General features: G+C 49.6%; 1 protein-coding gene across 1 annotated transcript in view; it reads left to right on the top strand.

Moving 5' to 3' along the window:
* Positions 1–20,227, top strand: part of XYLT1 (xylosyltransferase 1) — a 301,755-nt gene that overhangs the window by 164,694 nt on the left and 116,834 nt on the right. Inside the window, exon 3 of the mRNA XM_014837585.3 lies at positions 5,602–6,112. Within this exon, the coding sequence (XP_014693071.3) occupies positions 5,602–6,112 (511 nt within the window). The remainder of the gene's footprint in view (positions 1–5,601; positions 6,113–20,227) is intronic.

Raw genomic sequence — 20,227 nt, 5'->3', positions numbered from 1 at the left:
CGAAAGGATGCAGCAGGGAGAAGACCTGAGCATCCTTGGAGCATCCATCTGTTCCTCAGTCCCTGGTTTCTTAAGAGTCCATCAAATTATTTCTCAATGAGCTGAAATGGCAGAACTTTGTTAGTCGATCGTATTGATGAATGGCTCCTTCAGACACTGTTGAGTAACGCACACGCAGGACCTGTCACTTTACAGATGAGAAAATCGGATAGTCGCTAGAGCAGGACGAGTCCTTAAGTTTTCTCCCTTCCTGTCCAGCGTTCTTTATACACAGAAATAGGAGCGAAGGTGTCTCAATGGGTGGATAGCTTTAAAAACACAGCCACTCACCTCCACCCTTTGAAACGGGACGAAGGGGTCCAGATTCAGTTGATGGAGTGAGTCAAGATGCATCTTAAAGTCTGAATGTCAGAGAACCAGGGAAAGGCAGAGGCAGACCCCCAGGTGTCTCTGAAGCAGCAGCCTGGGTCACGTAACCTGCCTCTCAGAGCCATTTTGTGTTCAGCATATTTCTACCTGATTGAAATCGGCTCTAAACATGCCCAAGGTTGAATGGGAATGGAGGACATTATTGCATTTAATTATTTCTCCGGAATAAAAATGGATTCTAGCAGCAGCTTAGAGGTAAGGCAACAGCAGAGCAATTAGAATTTTGGAGCTCGCACACAAATGCTGGAATGTGCAATCATTGTAATAAGTACATTTAAATAAAATAAGTCAAAGGGTTACATTTGCATAAATAACCCAAGGTGAGAGTGTTGGATTCATTAAGAGTGAAGGGGACCCAGCTAGTCGATCATAATGGAGAAATAATAGTCAGTCTGTCCTCCGGGCAGAGACCATCGGGGCAAGACCATTGAGGTCCAGTGTTAATTGGTAGCAAACCTAATCTGGGTCCACTGCTCCTTTTTCCTCCTGCTTTGGGTGGTGGGCACGTTCCAGAAGTTTTACATAATTTGTCCTCACCAAAATACCCCTGAGATAAGTATTACTATCAACATCCCCATTTTCCAGATGAGGCAACTGAGGCCTGGAGAGTCAGAGTCACTTCATTTCTAGAAGTGTGACCTTGGGCAAGTTATTTAACCTCTCTGGGCCTTCATTTCCTCCCCTTAATTAGGACTAAGACTGCCTGCTTCCCTGGGGTCTTGAAAGGGTTAGGGACATGAGGTGTGTGAAAGTCAGAGTCTGGGGGCACGTGGGTATTGAGACTACGACGGTTTTCTTGTGTGTATTTGCCTGGAAATCTCCCAAGGGTGGTTTTTATAGGGAAGGCAACTGAGTTTGGATTTCTGGATCTTGGTTCTCCAGGGAAAGGAGAGAAAAGCTGAGGCCTGGTTGCCTCCTGGCGAGCAGATGAAGAGCGAGAGGGCAGGTGAGGTGATATCTCGTGTCCATCGAGGGATGGATGAAGAAAGATGTGCTCTCTACATACATGGGATATTATTCAGCTTTGGAAAGGAAGGAAATCCTGCCATGTGCAGCCACGTGGATAAACCTGGAGGATGTGACGCTAAGTGACATAAGCCAGGCACAGAAGGACAAATACTTCGTGCTCCCACTTATACGAGGAATCTAACATAGTCCAGCTCAGAGAATCAGAGTGTAGAATGGTGATTGCCAGGGGCTGCTAATCATAAAGTCTTAATTATACAAGATTATATTATTTTACATTATATTATACAAGTTCTAGAGATCTTTGTGCCTATAGACAGCAATACTGTATGTGCACTTAATGATTTGTTAAGAGGGCAGATCTCTTGTTAAATGTTCTTACCACGATAAAATAAAATTTCAAGAAAAGAGTTGGGCAGAGGTGAGGAAGAACTCACCGCCTACTGCAGAAAACGCTACTGATGCAGCGTGGCGAGTCCGCAGGCCTTTGAGTGATGCCTGATTCTCCCTGACTGTGCCTCTCACGGACTTTTCTGGAAGCTGCCTAAAACCTGTGAGCTCTTCAGTCCAGAAGACACAATATTCCCCTCCCTTCTTACACTCGAATCTTTTAATTTTCCGAGTCGCGTCTGGGGCCAGGCGAAAAGCCACGGGGCCACTCTGGGCTAAGCATCCCGATTGGGGGGACCTCTCTGAGTAGACGATGTGTATTAATCAAGAGTCGCATTAGAGTTGATGATGGTGCCTGGTCCTGAGGTCACAAATTAACCAGAGAATCGGCCCTTCTCAGATGGTCAGACCAGCTTCATTGATGGCGGCATTTCCCGTGTCTGGTTTTGCTTGGTGAGCTTCTGCCAGAAAGTGGTAGAGAATGTGAGCTCTTGAAATCGGTGGTTTATGGAGGTTTTCTGCTCCAGAGACCAATCTTGCCATCCTCAGTTAAGGAGCAAAGAGAACAGCCCAAGAATGATGGTTAGGATGCGTCTGATGAGAGAGGACATGGGTGGCTGTTCTGGACAGAGGGTCTTCTGCTTAATCTCTGCTCTCTCGTTAACTTCTAGAAAGTGGGCTTAGGGATAGAATTTAAATTCATGTTCTCGGACAGCAGGAGTCATCAAACTGACTTTCTGACTGTTAGAGGCAAAAAAAAAAATCGGCTCCATACCTAAGAAAGAAAACCAATCAGCTTGGCCTCCTATATTAGCCAAGATGAGCTAGTTCATGCTGCAGTAACAAAGATCCCTGAATCTCAGTGACGGAAAGGTTTCTTTCTGCCCATGGGAGGGTTGGTGGAGTCTCTGCTCCGTGTTGGCCTCACTCAGGGATGCAGGACCTTCACCATCGGGAGTGTGGTTGGATGCTGTGGGGGAAAGAGAGATGTGGCACATTCTGCTCTGGCTCCAATCCCATGTCTTGGCCACAGCAAGTTGCTTGGCTGTGCCTAACTTGCAGGGGATGAGGAGTACGAACCTGTGATGGGCCTGGAAGGAAGACAACTGGAGTATTTGTCAAGAGCTTTGTTGAGTACTATCCCCCCATCCAGCTCCATCCTAGCCTCGGCTAAGAGGAGCAAAGAGGGCGATACCCTCCTCGTCCCCCAGTGGAGAGGAGGGAGCTAAAGGCTCCTTGGTTTACGTCTCCGTCAAACGGAAGAGGCTCTATACTGTAGCAAGTTTTAGAATCGGACAAGTTCACTGCCTCCCCCAGATGGCCTTGGGCGAGTTACTGAACATCCCACACTTTCTTCTTCTCTTTCGTAAGATGGGAGAATAGGAGGGCCTGCCTTAGAAGTTATTTCTGAAGGTTAAATGAGATATCACGTCTCAGGGCTTGGCACAGTGCCTGGCACCTGAAACGTGCTCGAGAATGTTCTAACAACACCTCGGCTCCTCTTTCTGTAAAACGGCGAGGAGAGGACCTCCTTAGAGGGTGGTTGACAGTATGCAATACGCAGTACCTGTCAGGGTACAGGGTGGCGAGTGCTCAGAAGATGCATCTGAGAGGCGCTGAGGATTCGTCATGGCATCTGCACGGAAAGAAGGGAAAAGAGGAATCTCAGTGGGTTCATTTAGATTACAAGAACAGAGGCGTGGCACCTCACTAAGGGGGATTTCTTGCAAGTCTGTGTGGGGAGGTGAGAAAGGCCGGAAACAGGTGTCAGAACTGGAAGGTCTCCCTTCACCAACCAGGATGTGATATCGACTCCTGTATAGGACCAGCAGCCACTCTGTGGCCCAGTACACACCCAGCTCTCCCTTCTTGGCATCTCATTTCCTTCTTCCTACCCCACTGCCTTCCAGCTCCTGCTCCTCAAGCTCCTGGTGCTTCTTGGCCCCTGCTTACTGTCCTCTCCCTGTCTGTGACTCCCTGCCACCTGATGGCCACCAGCCAGCCTTTGACATGGCTATTTGGAAGTGACTGGCGTATCCCAGATCCACTTGGCTGGGTGGGAGTGGATGGGAAGGGAGCCAGATGTTGTGGTCCAAAGCCAGGCTGCAGTGCGTAAGGGGACAGGTGATGGGGGTCAGAAGGGCTCTGCAGCTTCTGGGAAGTGGGTAGCGGGACTGGCAGCCCAGGGCCTGGGGTCTATGGTCTGGTTGAAACCCAGCTTCTCCACCAACCAGCTGGATTACCTTGAACAAGTCCCTTGTTAACTGATGCTCCTGCAAAATGAGAATAATAGCAATCTCCAACTTACGGAGTGGCCATGAGGGATCTTAGTGGCAGCTCTCGTTCTCACGGCCTCCTCCCAATAGAAGTTGGTGCTTGATGCCCAGGGAGATGGAGCAAAGGCAAGAAGGGGCCAGCCACATAGGGCTTCTTCTCCAGACCATTCCTGGGCCAAATGGGGGCACTGGGGACAGGGTCAGCTAAACCAAGCCCAGGGGAGGGGGACCCTTCTAAACTCATACTCCTGGACAGCTGGGTCTGCACACTTAAAGGGACAGATAGAAATATTTTGGGCTTTGCAAGCCAGTGTCTGTCATGACTGCTCACCTCTACTGTTTTAATATGAACGCAGCCATAGACCATACACAAACGAACAGGTGCAGCTGTGTTTCAATAAAACTTTATTTACAAAAACAGATGGTGTCAGCCCCTCCCCGGCACCAGCACTGCCTCCGCTATTCTGTCCGCCATTCTCTTCTTCAGGAGCTGCCAGTGGGCACATTTAGGAAAACTAACCAGGAAGTCTTCCCTCAGAATTGCTACTCATGGCCTATTTGTGTCTCTAGTGACGGGGGTAGATTTAGGGAGCCAGTTAGCCATTCTCTGTGGCTTCAGAGGTCCCCTTGGAAGACAGCTTTGGGACAGTGGATGCTCTTGCAGGTTAAGGCCTTGGTAATGGGCTCTAAGCAGAAGCAACGTGTTTTGGAAATGAGGCAGGCTGTTAGTTGAATGGTGCGTTTGATCCGAGCTCAGAATGGCTAGGGCCTACCTCACCATGGAGGAGCTGAGTTTGGAGTTCCTGCCTTCCTGGAAAGACCCATGCCATACATTGTCTCTAGAACAACTCCTGGCCTTTCTCTTGACCCTCGGTGACTTAATCAGTTCTGTTCCAGGTACAAACATCAAGAGCCAAACCTCAAGCACAAGGTGTCACAAATTTGCAATCCCCTTGGGATTTGTTGTAAGGATCCTTCTGCAAAGGGTGAATTTCCCTCCAAAACATCCCATGTTGTCTCTCCCTCAGAGTTATCTATGGCTCGGTCTGATTTCTCTTGTGGGCGTAGATCTACAAGCCTATCCTAGAGGCAATGGGATGTATATAATTCCACCAATATTTTCTCCCCTTATAACTTTATTATGACATTTCCAGCCCGTAAGTAAATCATCACAGCGTTCTCTGCTGGCGTTTAAACAGGAGGCTGGAACAAAATGTTCATAATCCAATGGCAGAGACTATCAAGGAAACTTCCTTGAAAGGGCAGTGGTGAGATTAATAACGAGCATCGAGCATCATTGTCATAGAACCTTGGAGCTTGTAAAAGCCTTAGCTTCTGGTCGGAACATCTCATATTTTCAGATGGCGAAGCTGAGGTCCAGAGAGAGAAGTCTAACTTGAAGTTAAGCTCGTGGCAAAGGGAGGGCGTGAAGCCGGGGTCCAGCCTTCCAAACCTGCGTGCCCCACTCTCCAAGGGCCAGCCTCCTTAGCATGATCCTCACTAAAGTTTCTCATCTGTGTCTCTCTCCTGTCTTCTCCAGGATGCCTACTTCTCTCACCGGCCGAAAGAGAAAGTGCGGACAGACAGCAACAATGAGAACTCGGTCCCCAAAGATTTTGAGAATGTGGACAACAGCAACTTCGCACCCAGGACTCAAAAGCAGAAGCGCCAGCCTGAGTTGGCAAAGAAGCCCCCAAGCAGGCAGAAGGAGGTTTTGAAACGGAAGCTGGAGCAGGAGGAAAAGGGGAAGGGACGTTCGTTGCCCGGGAAAGGCACCAATGAAGTGCTGCCTCCTGGCGAGAGAGCTGCAGTGAACAGTAGCCGAGGGAAGGATGTCCCCAGACAGCCCCACGCCAGGAAGAGCGGGGGCAGCTCCCCGGAGATCAAGTATGACCAGCCCCCCAAGTGCGACATCTCGGGCAAGGAGGCCATCTCTGCCCTGTCCCGCTCGAAGTCCAAACACTGCCGCCAGGAGATCGGAGAGACCTACTGCCGCCACAAGCTTGGGCTGCTGATGCCCGAAAAGGTCACTCGCTTCTGCCCCTTGGAAGGTAAGTTCCAGCCCCCGAGGCCGCAGAGGCATCTCCTCCTCCGTTCTTCCTCCTACTCAGTCCCATTCTGCTCACATGCTCAGGCTTTCTGAGAATGACCGCCCTCTTTTTCAGCCCCCAAATTGGGACAGGAGATCTGATTTGTTTCAGTACTCCCTGAGTTCTGAAGTCTTGCATAAAAAAAAAGTTGTACCAAATCAAATTACCTTCTGTTATAGCTTTAACCGATTGCCCTTATGGCAAAGGATAAAATACGGTGAAATCAGGGCTGATGTGGAAGTTGTCAGAGGCGAGGTGATTGTATTGATATGGTTTGTTTTCTCTCTCAGCGGAATATCGGGATTAGAATTGACATGAATGTTGTTGTGATTGAATACGATTGGAAAGGTTTCTAATTGGTTGCGTTGACTTTGGAGGCTCTGAAAAAACAACCTTGCCATTTTCCTCCATCTCAAATTTCTTCCTTCTTCCTCGTTTCTTTATTTCCTCCCTCCCTCTTTCCTTTCTTCCTTGTTTCTTTATTTCCTCCCTCCCTCTTTCTTTTCTCCCTCTCTCTCCCTCCCTCCTGCCCTGTGCTGGACAGTCTTCTGTGTGCTGATGACGAGTGATAAAGCAGATTTCTCCCTGTGAGGCAGTGAGGGATCAGAGCAGTGACAGGGGTACTGGGTCCTCCGTGGTGTCGAGACATAAGGTCAGAGCAGCAGAAAAGCCAGCTGCAGAGCTGACCCAGGGCAGCAGGATGGAAGCTGGGGGCTCTCAGTCCCCTGGACATTGGTGGATTTAGAAGGCAGGAGGGGACACTTGGCCCAGTGTCCTCTTTACACTGAACAGATCCTTTGTTCTTCTGTCTCTATTGATGGAAAAGGGCAGGGCATGGTGAGAATGGCTCCCTAGGAAAAGTAGGCCAGAAAGACCCCTAGGGAAATCTTAATCCACTTGTTCACTGGACAGATAAGAATGCGAGGCCCAGAGAGGGGAGGAGACTTATCCAAGGTCACACGATTAATTAGAGGCTGAACTTGAGCTAAAATTCAGCTCTCTTCACTTCAAACGCGAGCCTCTCTGTTGACGCTGGTCCCAGTATGGAGGATTTGGGTCGGGGGGATGCGGCCACGTGTGCTACGCGGGTAGCGAGAGGGCTGGCAGGATACGCGGGAAGCCTTCCACACGGCCCCCTCTCGGTGGGGTGCAATGGGGACCACTCCAGCTGTTGATTCAAGTTCATCTGTATTGTTTGAGTTTTTCATAGCAAATGTGTACCTATACAATACTTCCTTTTAAATAGTAAGGTTTGAAAACAAAAGGTTCATTTCTCCTTTATCTAACCCTAATCTGAGCCGTCTGAGTGGTTCTCATCCATATTCTTGATGGGGCTCCGCAGACAGAGTGTAGGAGTAAGTGGAAGGAGATTTTTCCACGATCTTTTGTTTACCAGGGGGTGACCTGGCAAAGAAATGTTGGAGGCCTGAGTTGAATGCCTTTCCATGAAAATGATATTGGGCACTTGCTATATACCGAGGGTCAACTAGCTTTTTTCTGTAAAGGGCCAGAGAGTAAATATTAGCGGCTTGGCAGGCCCTGTACTCTCTGTCACAACCGCTTACCTCTGCCCTCGTGGCACGAAAGAGCTCTTGACAAGGCATACGTAGATGCCCTTGGTTAGCTTCCCACAAAACTGTATTTATAAAAACAGACAGTGGGCTGGCTTTGGCCCCCGGGTCGTAGTTTGCTGACCCCTGCTGGATGTCAATCCTGCATCCTAGGATATACAACACTGTGCCTTGTATCACAGTGAATCCTTCCACAGCCCCACGAGGCAGGTCTGTTGTCAACCCATTTTGTTGATGAGGAAATTGAGGCTCAAAGAGGTTCACTACTTGGCCGGAGACGCATGGCTGGTAGATGGCGGAGGTGGTATTGGAACTCAGGTTATGGAGCCCGCATCCTTTCCAGTGAGCCTCTCCCTCTTCCGGAGGCAAAAGATTTCACTGTAGCGAAAATGGTCAGACCTCAAGGATGGCCTGCAGCCTGTAGGCTGTGTTTCCTTGTTGTCAGTATAGTCACAAGGAGAAGGGAGGGTGTTAATGGGGAACAAGAGGGTTGATGTTGTCAGGGGAGGCCAGGGGTTCCCAGGCTTCTCCTGGTCATCCTGAAACACCTCCAGCATGGTTCTGCAGTGTGAGTGTGCTGAGGGTCCGTCCCCCTGTGGCCTTTGCTGCATCAGCCAAGGTGGGGCACCCTCCCAGGACCTCTGAGCTGGTTAATAAGATTGGCATTTAAGAGCCATTGCACACCCAGCCCTGGCAATGCTTTAATTTGCTGCACCACGGCCTCCCCCTTTTGCAATAAATTTACTGTGAATAGACTAATTGCAAAATAACCCTAATTGGGTAGTTATCAATGAACAACTTCCCGTGGAACAAAACGGCTTACAATTAATAGCATTTAAGCCATAAACTATTCTTCTGCAGAAAGCTAAGATGTAATTACACCCCATACGGAGATTGTGTTCCCTTTCTGGAAACCATGACACCCGGATTTCCTTCTGCTTAGGAGGAATTTGAGCTCCAGCCCCGTGGTCCTTTTATTTCCTGCTAAATGAGGAAATGGAGGCGGGAGGGGAGGGAAATTCAATCTGTGCGTAAATATACATATACACAAATGCATACACACACAGATGTACGCGCTGTGCTTGTCATTTTGCCAAACTCAACATCACCCAAACTTCAGCCAATATGATGCCAGAAGTTGGATATAATTAAGGAAATAATCCCTTATGGCATGAAGTCTGAAAAAGGCAGAGGAAGGAAGTAGATTTGAAATGTTGACTTTCGTAAACGGCTCCTGCGCTTCCTACCTCCCCCACCCCTCCTGTCCCCTCGCCCCTGCACCACTCAGGGAGAAGGAAGAGTCTAGAAGCCCAGGAGATGGTTTGCTACCTGTGGAGACTTTCCTTGCTGTCTGCTTCACACTCCCCCTCCTGGAGAAAGCAGCCTGAAGGTGACACTGGTTCTCACAAGAAAAGGGCGGATCTGCGCACCATCCGCTGACAACTGCTAAGAGTGAGGGGCAGTGAGGTTGGGGGCGTTCTATCTCATCAGCCCCCAAGGCTGGCCTCCGGGAGGATCATTTCTAACCCAAGGCAGCCCCTCCTTCCTCCCACAGCCTCCTGCATTCACTGCAACAGCCAAGCCACCAGCCCCCACCCCTCCCCCATTCCCCCCCAGGCAGCCCCGCCCCCCCATCCCACCCCGTACAGTTTTCCTCTGCCTCCTGTCCCTTCCTTGGGCTCCAGCATCAGAGAGCCTCCAGTCCCTGCAGCTGGACCTCCCAGTGTTTCATGGAAATGGAAAGCCAAGGCTGGCCTGGGCTGGAAAAAGATGCTTTCCATCCGGAGATCTCCAGCTGCTGGGTGTTGAATCCTGGTTCTGCCTTTGCTAGCTGTGTGACCCTAACCTTCCGGTGCCTCAGCTTCCTCCTCTGTAAAATGGGCACAGATAACTCATATCCTATCCTCAGAGGGCTGTTGGCTGAAATGGGGTCATGAATACAAAACGCTCAGTGCAGAGGGGAGGAAGAGGAGAGTGGGCGTGTTTGGCTGATGGCAGTAGTGTTAGCAGTGGGGGTGGTCTAAACCAAGGGGGCATTGAGAAGAGGGGTCAGGAGACAGCCTGCCTTGATGGTGACTTCCGGTGGCCCAGCCACGTCTCTCTGCTCTGTTCTTCAGACAGGGCCCCTCGTGCTTCAGGCACTCTCTCATGCTCATCCCAGCGCCCTCCGCTGTTGCCCTGCACCCCCCACTCCACCCCACCTTGTTGGGCTACCACCTCTTCCGGCTCTAGATCTCAGCCTAAATGCTGCTTCCTCAGGGAAGCCTTCCAGGACCACACCTTCCCCAGAAGCCCTGGCCTTAGGGGACACCGACTCTGATGGGGGGCAAATGTAGCTTTCCCAATAAAGACTGTTCAACCTGTAAGAGGCATTCTGGTGCTAGCTATTGCAACTTTTCTGCCTCGTTACCTTTAGAACAACTAACTGTCAGGAAGCTACCTCCAACGGCTCTCCCGGGCCACCAGCCTCCCTCCATCTTGAGTTAAAATATCCCGAGAAAGGCCCCATGGTTACCCTGGTCCCCTCACACTTCTTCTCCCATTGCTGCGCCAGGTAGAGCCAGCACAGTGACAGCAGCCTGATGTCCAGGTGAAGAATGACAGATGAAAAGTGTGAGAAGGTCCAGAGAAAGCCATCAGCTGGGAGGGGGTGGCTGCACTTGAGTGGGAACTCAGGCCTGAGCAGCTGCGTCAGGTGAGGGTTCTCCAAGGAGTGGCGAACAAGGGCTGTGTCTTTCAGGTCAGCTGACCAGCTGCAGGGTTGCAAGCATTTGCACAGACTGGGGGAGCCGCTCAAGTGTCAGGGGTGAAGATGGACAGCAAGGGGGTTTCTGATAGAAGAGCAACTGTCCGTGCACCTGGCAACCCATCTTTACCCATCAGCCTTTGCAGGCCAGAGGCTCTGGACAAATGGGCTTCTGGACAGGGGTGGCTGGGGGGAGGCTGGCCGCCTGCTGCAGAGAGAGACGGGCAGATGGCATCGCCAGCTGCAGAAGGGCTGTCTCCTGTACGTCTCCACACCCTAGGGGCAGTGGGGTGACTACACGGCACGAGTAGCTGGCTTCCAGAAAGCATGGCTGGCAGCCTGGCAGGGAGGGAAAATGGAGACGTGGATGTCAGCTCGGCCACTCTGAGTGCCCCAGGGTATGTGCCTCAGTTTCCCTATCTATCAGCCAGAGACACTGCTTTTTCCCAGGTCTTTTGCTGTATCACTCGTGATGAGAAAATGAGGCAACAGCTGTGAAGAGCTAAAAGGCACTGCACTAATGGGGGTGGCGCGATGAAGCCAAGTTGATCCTCGCACAGCTTGGCCAAGCTGGTGGGGCTGCCTTGCTTTCCAAAAGGCCAGCTTTGCAGAGGACCCAGTCGGACCCTTTTTTATCTCCTGCTGAGGAAGGCTCAAAGCCCACTAAAGAGGTTTCCAGTAACGGTTTGTTGGGGTTGGAGTAAACTAACCCCAAAGACCTTCCTTGAGCTTCCTAGGGAGGGGGGAAGGAGGCTGACCATGGGTACTCCAGACAAGATCAGCAGACCCCATCCGTTGGTCACCCATTAAGTGCCAGGCAACGTCCAAGGCCAGGGCTCTGTGTACATTTTCTGTAAAAGGGCCGCAGAGTAAATAGGAGGCTTTGCAGGCCAGATGGTCTCCATCACAGCTACTCAACTCTGCCTGAAAACGGCCACAGACAATCCTTAAATAAATGCCCAGCCTGGCTGTGTTCCAATAAACCTTTATTGATGATCACTGAAATCGGAATTTCACATAATTTTCGTGGGTCATGAAACAGTATTCTTTTGCTTTTTTTGAACCGTTTAAAAATGTAAAAACAGTGCTTTTAGGTCACAGGGGGTACCAAAACAGGCAGCCGTGGACTGGAGTTTGCCGATCCTTGTTCTAGAACCGGAGGATGTAGTAGTGAGGGAAATCGGATGGTGCTTTGTCCCTCAGGGCCTCTCCCTGCGCAGCTTGGTGTGCGGTGTCCATTGACATAAGATGGACGGTGACTCCGGGAGGTGTGCAGGGCGATGGCTCCACCTGCAAGGAGCTCCTGCCTAATAGGAGCCATCAGAGATGACAAGCAAACCAATAGACCTATGGTCCAGGGTGTGGTAAGAGCTGTGAAGACAACACAGCAGTGGGAGAGGACAGAAGAGGAGGACATTTTTAGGTAGGTAGCCACAGATGGCGTCTTTGAGGAGCGAGTGATGGCAGTGTCACAGGGGAAGAGGCAACAGTCCGAGCAAACAGCCTGGCATGTTCCAGAAGCAGCCAGGTCACTGTGGCTGAAGCAGAGGGAGCAGTGAGGAGAACAGAAGGGGAAGGGATCCGATCCGAGGGGACAGGCAGGCCGTGGTGAGGAGTCCAAACATGAGGGAGCCATTGGAGGAACTGAACAGAGTTTTAACATCATCTGTTTTCATTTGGGGGGACTTTGTTTACTTTGTGCTACTTTTTAAAAAATTTGTGTTCTTTTATTTTGTTGTGGTAAAAAAGCTTAACATGAGATCTACCCTCTTAACGGATTTTTAAGTGCACAGTACACCGTTGCTATATATAGACACAGTGTTATGCCGCAGATCTCCAGAACTTATTCATCTTGCTCAGCTGAAAGTCTATACTCATTGAACCCCATTCCCCATCGCCCCAGCCCCTGGCGACCACCATTCTACTCTCTGCTTCTGTGAGTGTGACTATTTTGATGCCCCTGTGTAAGTGGAACCATTCGGTGCTTGTACCTCCCCGACTGGCTTAGTTCACTCAGCATAATGTCCTCCAGCTTCATCCATGTTGTTGCACATTGCAGAATTTCCTTCCTATTTAAGGCTGAATAATATTCCATTGGAAGTCTATACCATATTTTCCATTTCTTCATCCATCAGTGGACATGTAGGTTGCTTTCGCATCTTGGCTATTAGGCATAGTGCTGCAATGAACGTGTGCGTGCTAAGTACCTCTTTGAGATCCTGATTTCAGTTCTTTTGACCCTGTCCCCAGTGAGCTGTCACCTCCCACTGATGAGGATGGCTGTTATCAAAAAAAAAACAGAAGACAACAAGTGTGGGCAAGGATGTGGAGAAATTGGAACCCTTGTGTACTGTTGGTGGGAATGCAAAATGGCACAGCCACTACAGAAAACAGTATGGAGGTTTCCCCAAAAATGAAAAATAGATACGACATTGATCCAGCAATCACACTTCTGATCTGATTTAGCTTTGGGGAAGGACTAGAAACAGGGGAATTGTGGGGAAGTTTTTACAGTGGTCCCAGTGAGAAGATGGGGTCGTAGGAAAACACTGTTGGGCTTGGCCAATGAACCGGATGGAGGTGACCATGAGTTGGTATTCAGAGCTCAGAGATTTCTTTTGGGCACAAAGACCACTCACACCTGATCTTTCAGCAAACACTTATTGAGCGCCTGCTGTGTGCTAGGCAGCTGTGGCCAATAGATACCCAAGGTCCTCCACTGGGAGGTGAGTCCCAATGGGCCAATTCCACTTTGCCTTTTCCTTCTAAAGTGCTATGGGGTGTCCCCACCCCCAGCAGTCTTGGAATCATAAAGAAAGCCAGCTGCCACCCACAAGGCTTTTTAGGAGGCTAATTCTATAGTTAGGGGAAGTATCATAAATGCCCCTTCACCTCCCTTCCCAGCTGCACGGTTCTGCCATTCACTTTAACACTTGTCATTAGGCTGTGTTTGTTCCCTGACTGTCATGCCTGGAAGTGAAGCTGAAAGGTTTAGGTGGAAAGAAGATGCAAACACGAGCCCCCGAAGGAGCACGATTAATGCCCTTCCCGGTCCTCATCCGGGACACCCTTTCGGAAACTTCATGCGTAAATAAGCACTTCTCAGGCGGAGTGTATTTGAGACAAGAGGATCCTGTTAGATGGATTTTTTTCCTTCTCATGTGCTTACAATGACATCTGTAGACTAGGGGATTGGGAGCGTGTTGATAACCCGGCATTCGGGGACCACTGCTTGGAGCAGCTCAGCGGAGAGCCTGACTAATCGGCTTCCCTTTTGTTCGAGGCTAGAAGGAAGCTTTGGGCAAAGGAGTGACGCTCCTGAGTTTCCGGGTGGCAGGGTGGAGCCTGGGTGTTGGGCCAGCCCTGGAGTTCATGGATGCCTGTACCCACTGCTCCCCCGGTGACCCTCCCCTTAGCACCGCCTCCTCCCTCCCACCCTGAAGCAGCACGTGGAGACACTGGCAGGCCAGCCTTCATTGCCAGGAATGTCGCAGGCAATTGGGGATTACTCGTCATTCAGGTTCTACCCTTGGCAAGTTCCTTTTTTAATAAGTCAGAGCAGAATCACCTATTCTTCTAGACCTTGGCATGGTGCTAGACACTCGTAAGTATCTGCTGCTCAATGAGCAAATGAATGAAGCCCTGATGTTACATCCTCTCACTTTTGTGCATCTCAGTGACAATTTAGGAGAACCCGGGGGATACCCGTGGAACTCATCCTCAATATGAACATCGTTCTTCCCCTTAGCATACTTAAATATGTGAAATTTGTTTCATTTGTTCGACAAATACGTGTCGAGCAGCTAGCCCACGCCAAGCGTGGTGCTAATACTGGGATAGATGAACAAGAGAGACGAGACCTGACTTCATGGAGCTCACAGCCCGGGAGGGGCAGGCAACAAACACAAGGATGCAGGATGCTGGCAAACTGTCATATGCATGAAGGGAGGAAGAGCAAGGAAGTCACGGGGCCATCTCTAAGGGACCCAAAGAGCAGTGGGTAAAAGGTACCCAGAGATGGATTCAGTCTCGTTATGGAAGAATGTGCTAAGGATTCATGCAGCCCCCAAATGGAATGGCTGCTAGTCTTTGGATATACTGAGTTCATTCATTCATTCGTTCATTCGTTCAGGTAACATTTATTGAGAAGCTCCTACGTGCCAGGCACTGTTTTAGGTGCCGGGGAAACAGCGATGAACAAAACAGATAACTGTCTTCGTGGAGTTTACATTCTAGAAGGGGATGACAGGTCATTGACACATAAAAAGGTAAAAAATATCCCGTGTCTGAGGCTGATAGGTGTTCGGGAGCAAACTCAAGCGGGAAGGAGGGCCATGCCGGACGGGGCAGGTGTGATGGGGACGCGCAAGGAGGCCCTGCGGCTGGAGCAGGGGATGGGGGCCTCGCAGACCTGTGGGGATTTTGTCTTGACTGGCGTGACTTGGGGGAGCCCCTGGAGGGGTTTCAGAAGGGTCAGGGTGGGGGTTCTGATCTGACGTGTTTGGTAGGATCTCCCTGGCTGCTGTGTTGATAGTAGGCTGTAGGGTGAGCACAGAAGTGGGAAGAACACTTGGGAATCCGCTGTTCTGATACAGGAGCCCTGGTGAGGGCGGGAGCGAGCAGGCGGAGCTGTCCTCCATAGGGCCACAGCGTGTGCTCTCAGATGGCACATGGCCCGCGAGGGAAGCACCCCCTGCTGTTTTCGGTCTCTGTGCCATCCCCGCCCTTCAGATGTCAGGGCTCCGTCTCCCTCATCCTTAAGTACCCAGTGCTCCGCACGTCATAGGCCTCAGTCTTAGCGTCACTGGGTGAGAGGACAACACAGTTGTTTTGAGCTTCAGTGGCTCAGCCTCCCTGCCCCTGGGAGGAGGCCTGTATGCCCTGGAAAGTGATGGGAATGGAGCATTTAGAAATCTCTGTGCAGGTGCCATTCTGGCTTGGCCCAGCCGCCAACTGGGGGCTGAAATGTATGACCCCAGCTCCCTTCCACATTCACTCACTCAACAGGTGTTCATCAAGCATCCACTGTCAAAGTCGGGCACTAGGTTTGGGGTATTCCCTGGGGAGGAAGACTGACAGAATCCCTGTCCTCATGGAGCGTGCAGCCTGTTAAAGATGGAGACCCACGTATCAAATGATCACAGAAATAAATGCAGAATTGCAACAGCAATAGCTGCTTCTGCAGACACGTGGTTGCATTTTAGTTGAGCTGAGAGTTAACTAGGGGAAGGGCGGGAGGGGGAACATTCCAGAACAAGGGTGCATCCTGTGCAAAGGCCCTGAGGCAGGAGGAGGAGTAGGGAGGTTGAGGAACTAACAAGACTACCAGGGGAGCTCTGAGTCTTACCAGGAGGGTCAGTCTGTTGTCTTCCCTGTCAGATTTTAATTCCTAAAATCGCTGGGTTCAGATGATCCAGGTCTTTGCCATGAGCGAGGGGAATGGAGCAGAGATGTTTTTTGGAACCAAACTGAAGTCTCCAGAGAGCCAAGGGGAGATCAGGCCAAAGAGGGCAAGGCTCAGGAGAGGAGGCTAAAGAAAATACTGTGTTTGAGAATACTTTAATTATTCTCTCTATTCGACCAGCAAATCGTTACCAACCACCTGTTACAAATCAGCAATGGATTACTGGTTCTGGAAGCCTCCAGGCTGGGCAGGGGGGACCCACTTCCATGGCAGGGCAGTTTGCGATGCTTGCCTCAGCTTCCATGAGTTCTTGCCCAGAAACCGCCCCAGGACGAGGCAGAGAGTGGTGACTCACAGATGACAGAGTTCTTGCCTTGTGAGCCATTCCTTCTTTTGGGTGCAGCTGGTTAAGTGTCAGCCACCCAGGGCCCTGAAAACGGACCTCGTGCAGAAAGAGAGGGCCCAGGCATGGCCCTGCTAGTGGCCTGTGGATGGAAGTGCTAAAGGAAAGGACCAGCCAGTCCCTCCTTTGTGCACAAACCGGCGAAACCAGCTTGCTCTTTCTCCTCTCTCAAATTTGTTCATGGTCAAGGGTTAGGAGTTCCTTTCAACATCGCTTCCTTCTGGAAGTCTTCTGTGATTCCCTCCCCACGCTCCACCTCCCCAAGGCTCCAGGAGGTGCCCAGACTGTGTACCCCCAAATCACCTTACCTGCTCCCCTCTGGCGTGCACATCACATTATGCTGGAGTTGCCAGAGTCGTCTGCAGCCCCCCCTCAGGGCGGAGGCCGCGTCGAGTCTGGCATCACCGTCGTATCTCCAGCCCCTGCACGGAGCCTGGGACATGCACGTGTGTTGGCATGTCCTTAATGCCAGGCACAGAGCTCAGCACCTAACATGCGTCATCTCATTGAGCCTCCCCCACGGTCCTGGAGAAAAGTGTGTTCCCTAGCCCCATTTTACAGATGGGGAAATGGAGCCTTGGAGAGGTCAAGTAGCTGGTCCAGAGTCACAATTGCCAGTGGCAGACTTCGCACTGAAACCCAGTTCTGCCTGACTTTCAGACCCATCTTTTAGCGTCTCTGCTGTGTCGCGCCTTTAGTAATGTGTCGAGTGACTAATTGAGTTTCGCCAAAGACGAAGGGAAATGCAGAGCAAATGTTAACACCTTTCTCCAGCTGTTCATTCCTCTCCTGCCTTGCTCCCGAAAAGAACAGGGCGCTGAGGTCCCGTACAAGAACTTGTGCTTAAATCATTATGCTATCTAGGGGCTACTAAGTGCCCGAGATCATCCTAAGCATTTTAGCCATATTAGATCATTTATTCTTATAACAACTCTGTAATCCAGGAAGCTGACACACAGGGGGCGAAGAAACCTGCACAGAATCGTACATTTCATCGGCAGCACAGCCAAAGACTGAGCTCAGAGACTTTGATGCCAAAGGCTAGTGCTCAACCACTGCGCTTTGCTGCCCATAGCAGTAGCTGCCTTTTGGCTGAAGGAAGCTTTGTATAGCTTCTTCCTCGAGCTCTCTCTGTCTGTTGCAGAGATCCATGCAGCCAGGTAATTCTCCCGCTTCTGGAGGGGGCCGATCGCATCCAAGACCCTCAGGACCCGCCTGCGAAGCCGTCTTGGGTGAAAAATAGTTGGCTGCAGTTGCCTCCCGTTTCCCAGCTGGTTTCTAGTCGCTGTGGTATATTTGTGTTAGTGTAAAAATGACAAAGCAATAATTTTTCATTGTATCCTTCAGTCACCCATGAGAGATTGGGTTTAGGACACAATTTATTACCCCGTGGAATTGAATCCAATTTTTAACACCATGTCAGCCATTCTGGTATTAGAACCTTTTAATGGCTGTGAAATTTATACAATGATAAAGTAATTTAAAACATATGTAGGAAGAACATGAGGCAAATTGATGTGTATAGAACGCTTGGTAAAAATTGAAGAGGAGATAAACAGGGAAAATGGTGATTGATTAGGGGAGGGCTGAAATGGTGCTCGCTTTGATAAATTCTTAATGGTGAAATTAGTAAACTCATTTATTCTTCGGAATTTCGAGGAGGGTTTATGTTGCCCTAAATCAGAGTCAAGGATGAGCCACAAAGTGCAAATTAAATAGCTCACCTCAGAGCGCCGCTCGGTTAGAGCGAAAAGCCACCTGAGCAATGGGGAGGCTGCCAGGGGCCGGTCCCTGGTCGTGTTCCAAGCGGCCAAAGTGAAAAGATGCCTAGAAGACAGGCCAGCGGGAGGAAAAGCAGAATTTTTAAAAAATTTTTCAAACTTGCTCAAGTACTGTAGAAAGTGTGCTTGCTGCAATCTCTTTAATTGTTCACATAAGATGCTATACATTCTCATTATTTTAAAAAAAGCAAAAACACTACAGATAGAGTGAAAATCCACCTTGACGAGTCCCTTCTGAGGGACAATCACCGCAAGTGTGTTTTTGTTTTCCTTTAGATCTTTAAACCGACACCTGCACCAAGAGAGCTTGGTTTTGTGCTGGGAGTTTATTATATATTATAGGAAGCTGATGCATGAATCTGGAACTTGCAAAAATATTGAATGTGGTTTGAGGATGGGAAAATTAAAAAATTATATGAAACTGATAGATAGTTCTGGAAATTGCTTTCTTCATTTGGACATGTATCTAGGTCTTAGACCTGCATCCTTATCAGGAGATAGAGACCTAAGTCTCGAATTCTGTTTTTTTCCAATACGATGTTTATTTTTCCATTCTTTTGTACTGCCTATATAATTCTTTGTAATGGCTGACCATTACTCTGGAGTATGGCTACACCACTGTTTAACTCGTTATTCCCCTATTGCTGAACATGTAGGTTGTTGCTAGTTTTTTGCTATATTGAGTGACTATTTTCTCAGTTCTCCCAAAGATAGGGCATAACTGGTACCATTCTGGGGGCATCGGTGAAAAGCGAATGTGCTGCAATGATGGATGCCTCAGGACATTAGAGCTTCATTCTCTTGGGGACCCTGAGTTGAGACTGGCTGCCAGGATCACTAGTGTTAATGCAGAGGCTGGCTCTAGGAAGTGCTTGATGAAAGTCAGCTCTTCCATTCTGGGTGTGTACCCAAAAGATGTGAAAACAGGATCTTGAGATATCTAAACCCCCGTGTACATAGCATCATTATCCATAAGAGCCAAAGATGGAAGCAACCCAAGTGTCCATCAGTGAATGGATAAACAAAATGTGTCCTATCCATACAATGGGATATTATTCAGCCTTTAAAAAGGAAGGAGATTTAGGGGCTGGCCCCATGGCCCAGTGGTTGGGTTCGCGCACTCCACTGCAGGTGCCCCAGTGTTTTGTTGGTTCAAATCCTGGGCGCGGACATGGCACTGCTCATCAAACCATGCTGAGGCAGCATCCCACATGCCACAACTAGAAGGACCCACAACGAAGGATATACAACTATGTACCAGTGGGCTTTGGGGAGAAAAAGGAAAAAAATAAAATCTTTAAAAAAACAAAAAAAGAAGGAGATTTTGGCATGTGCTATCACGTGGATGAACCTAGAGGACGTTATGCTCAGTGAAATACGCCAGTCACAAAAAGACAAATACTTCATGATTCCACTTATATGGGGTCTGTGGAGCAGTCAAATTATTAGAAACAGAAAGTAGAATGGTGGCTGCCAGGGGCTGAGGAGAGAGATGAGGGGAAGCTGTTGTTTACTGGGTGGAGTTTCGCTTTTGCAAGATGAAAGAGTTCTAGAGACTGGGTGCACGACGTTGTGAATATGCTTAACACTACTGAGCTGTACACTTAGAAGCGGCTAAGATGGTCAATTTTATGCTAGGTGTATTTTACCACAATTAAAAATAAAAAGCTAGCCTCACTCTAACCCAGTGAGGTAAGCTTCATCCACCCTGTTTTCTCGACGAGGATCCTAAGACTAAGCAAGACTGGGTGATTTGTCCAGGGTCTACACACACAGCCAGGGTACACAGAGAGTGCTCATTAGGCTGGCTGCCTTAGGCACGGTCCCAGTTAGAAGAGTCTTGGGGTCTGGCTAAGACGTTTCATCTTTATCCTAGGGTACTAGGGAGCCATTGATGGGTTTTGAGCAGGAACAGTGGCATGATCTGATTTATGCTTTGTAACAGGGATTGGCAAACTTTCCATAAAAGGCCTGATAGTAAATATCTTAGGCTTTGCAGGGCATAAAAGGTCTCTGTCTTAACTACTTAACTCAATTTGCGAAGAATATGTAGATTAATGTGAATGGCTGTGCCATTAAATAAAACATTTAGGGGGCTGGCCCGGGGGCCAAGTGGTTAAAGTTCCGTGCACTCCGCTTCTGCCCCCCGGGTTCACCAGTTCGGACCCCCA

Source organism: Equus asinus, chromosome 14 (genome assembly GCF_041296235.1).
Source record: "Equus asinus isolate D_3611 breed Donkey chromosome 14, EquAss-T2T_v2, whole genome shotgun sequence".
Classification (NCBI taxonomy): Eukaryota; Metazoa; Chordata; class Mammalia; order Perissodactyla; family Equidae; genus Equus; species Equus asinus.
The sequence above is the reverse complement of the archived record's forward strand: the minus strand, read 5'-3'. Positions and strand labels throughout refer to the sequence as shown.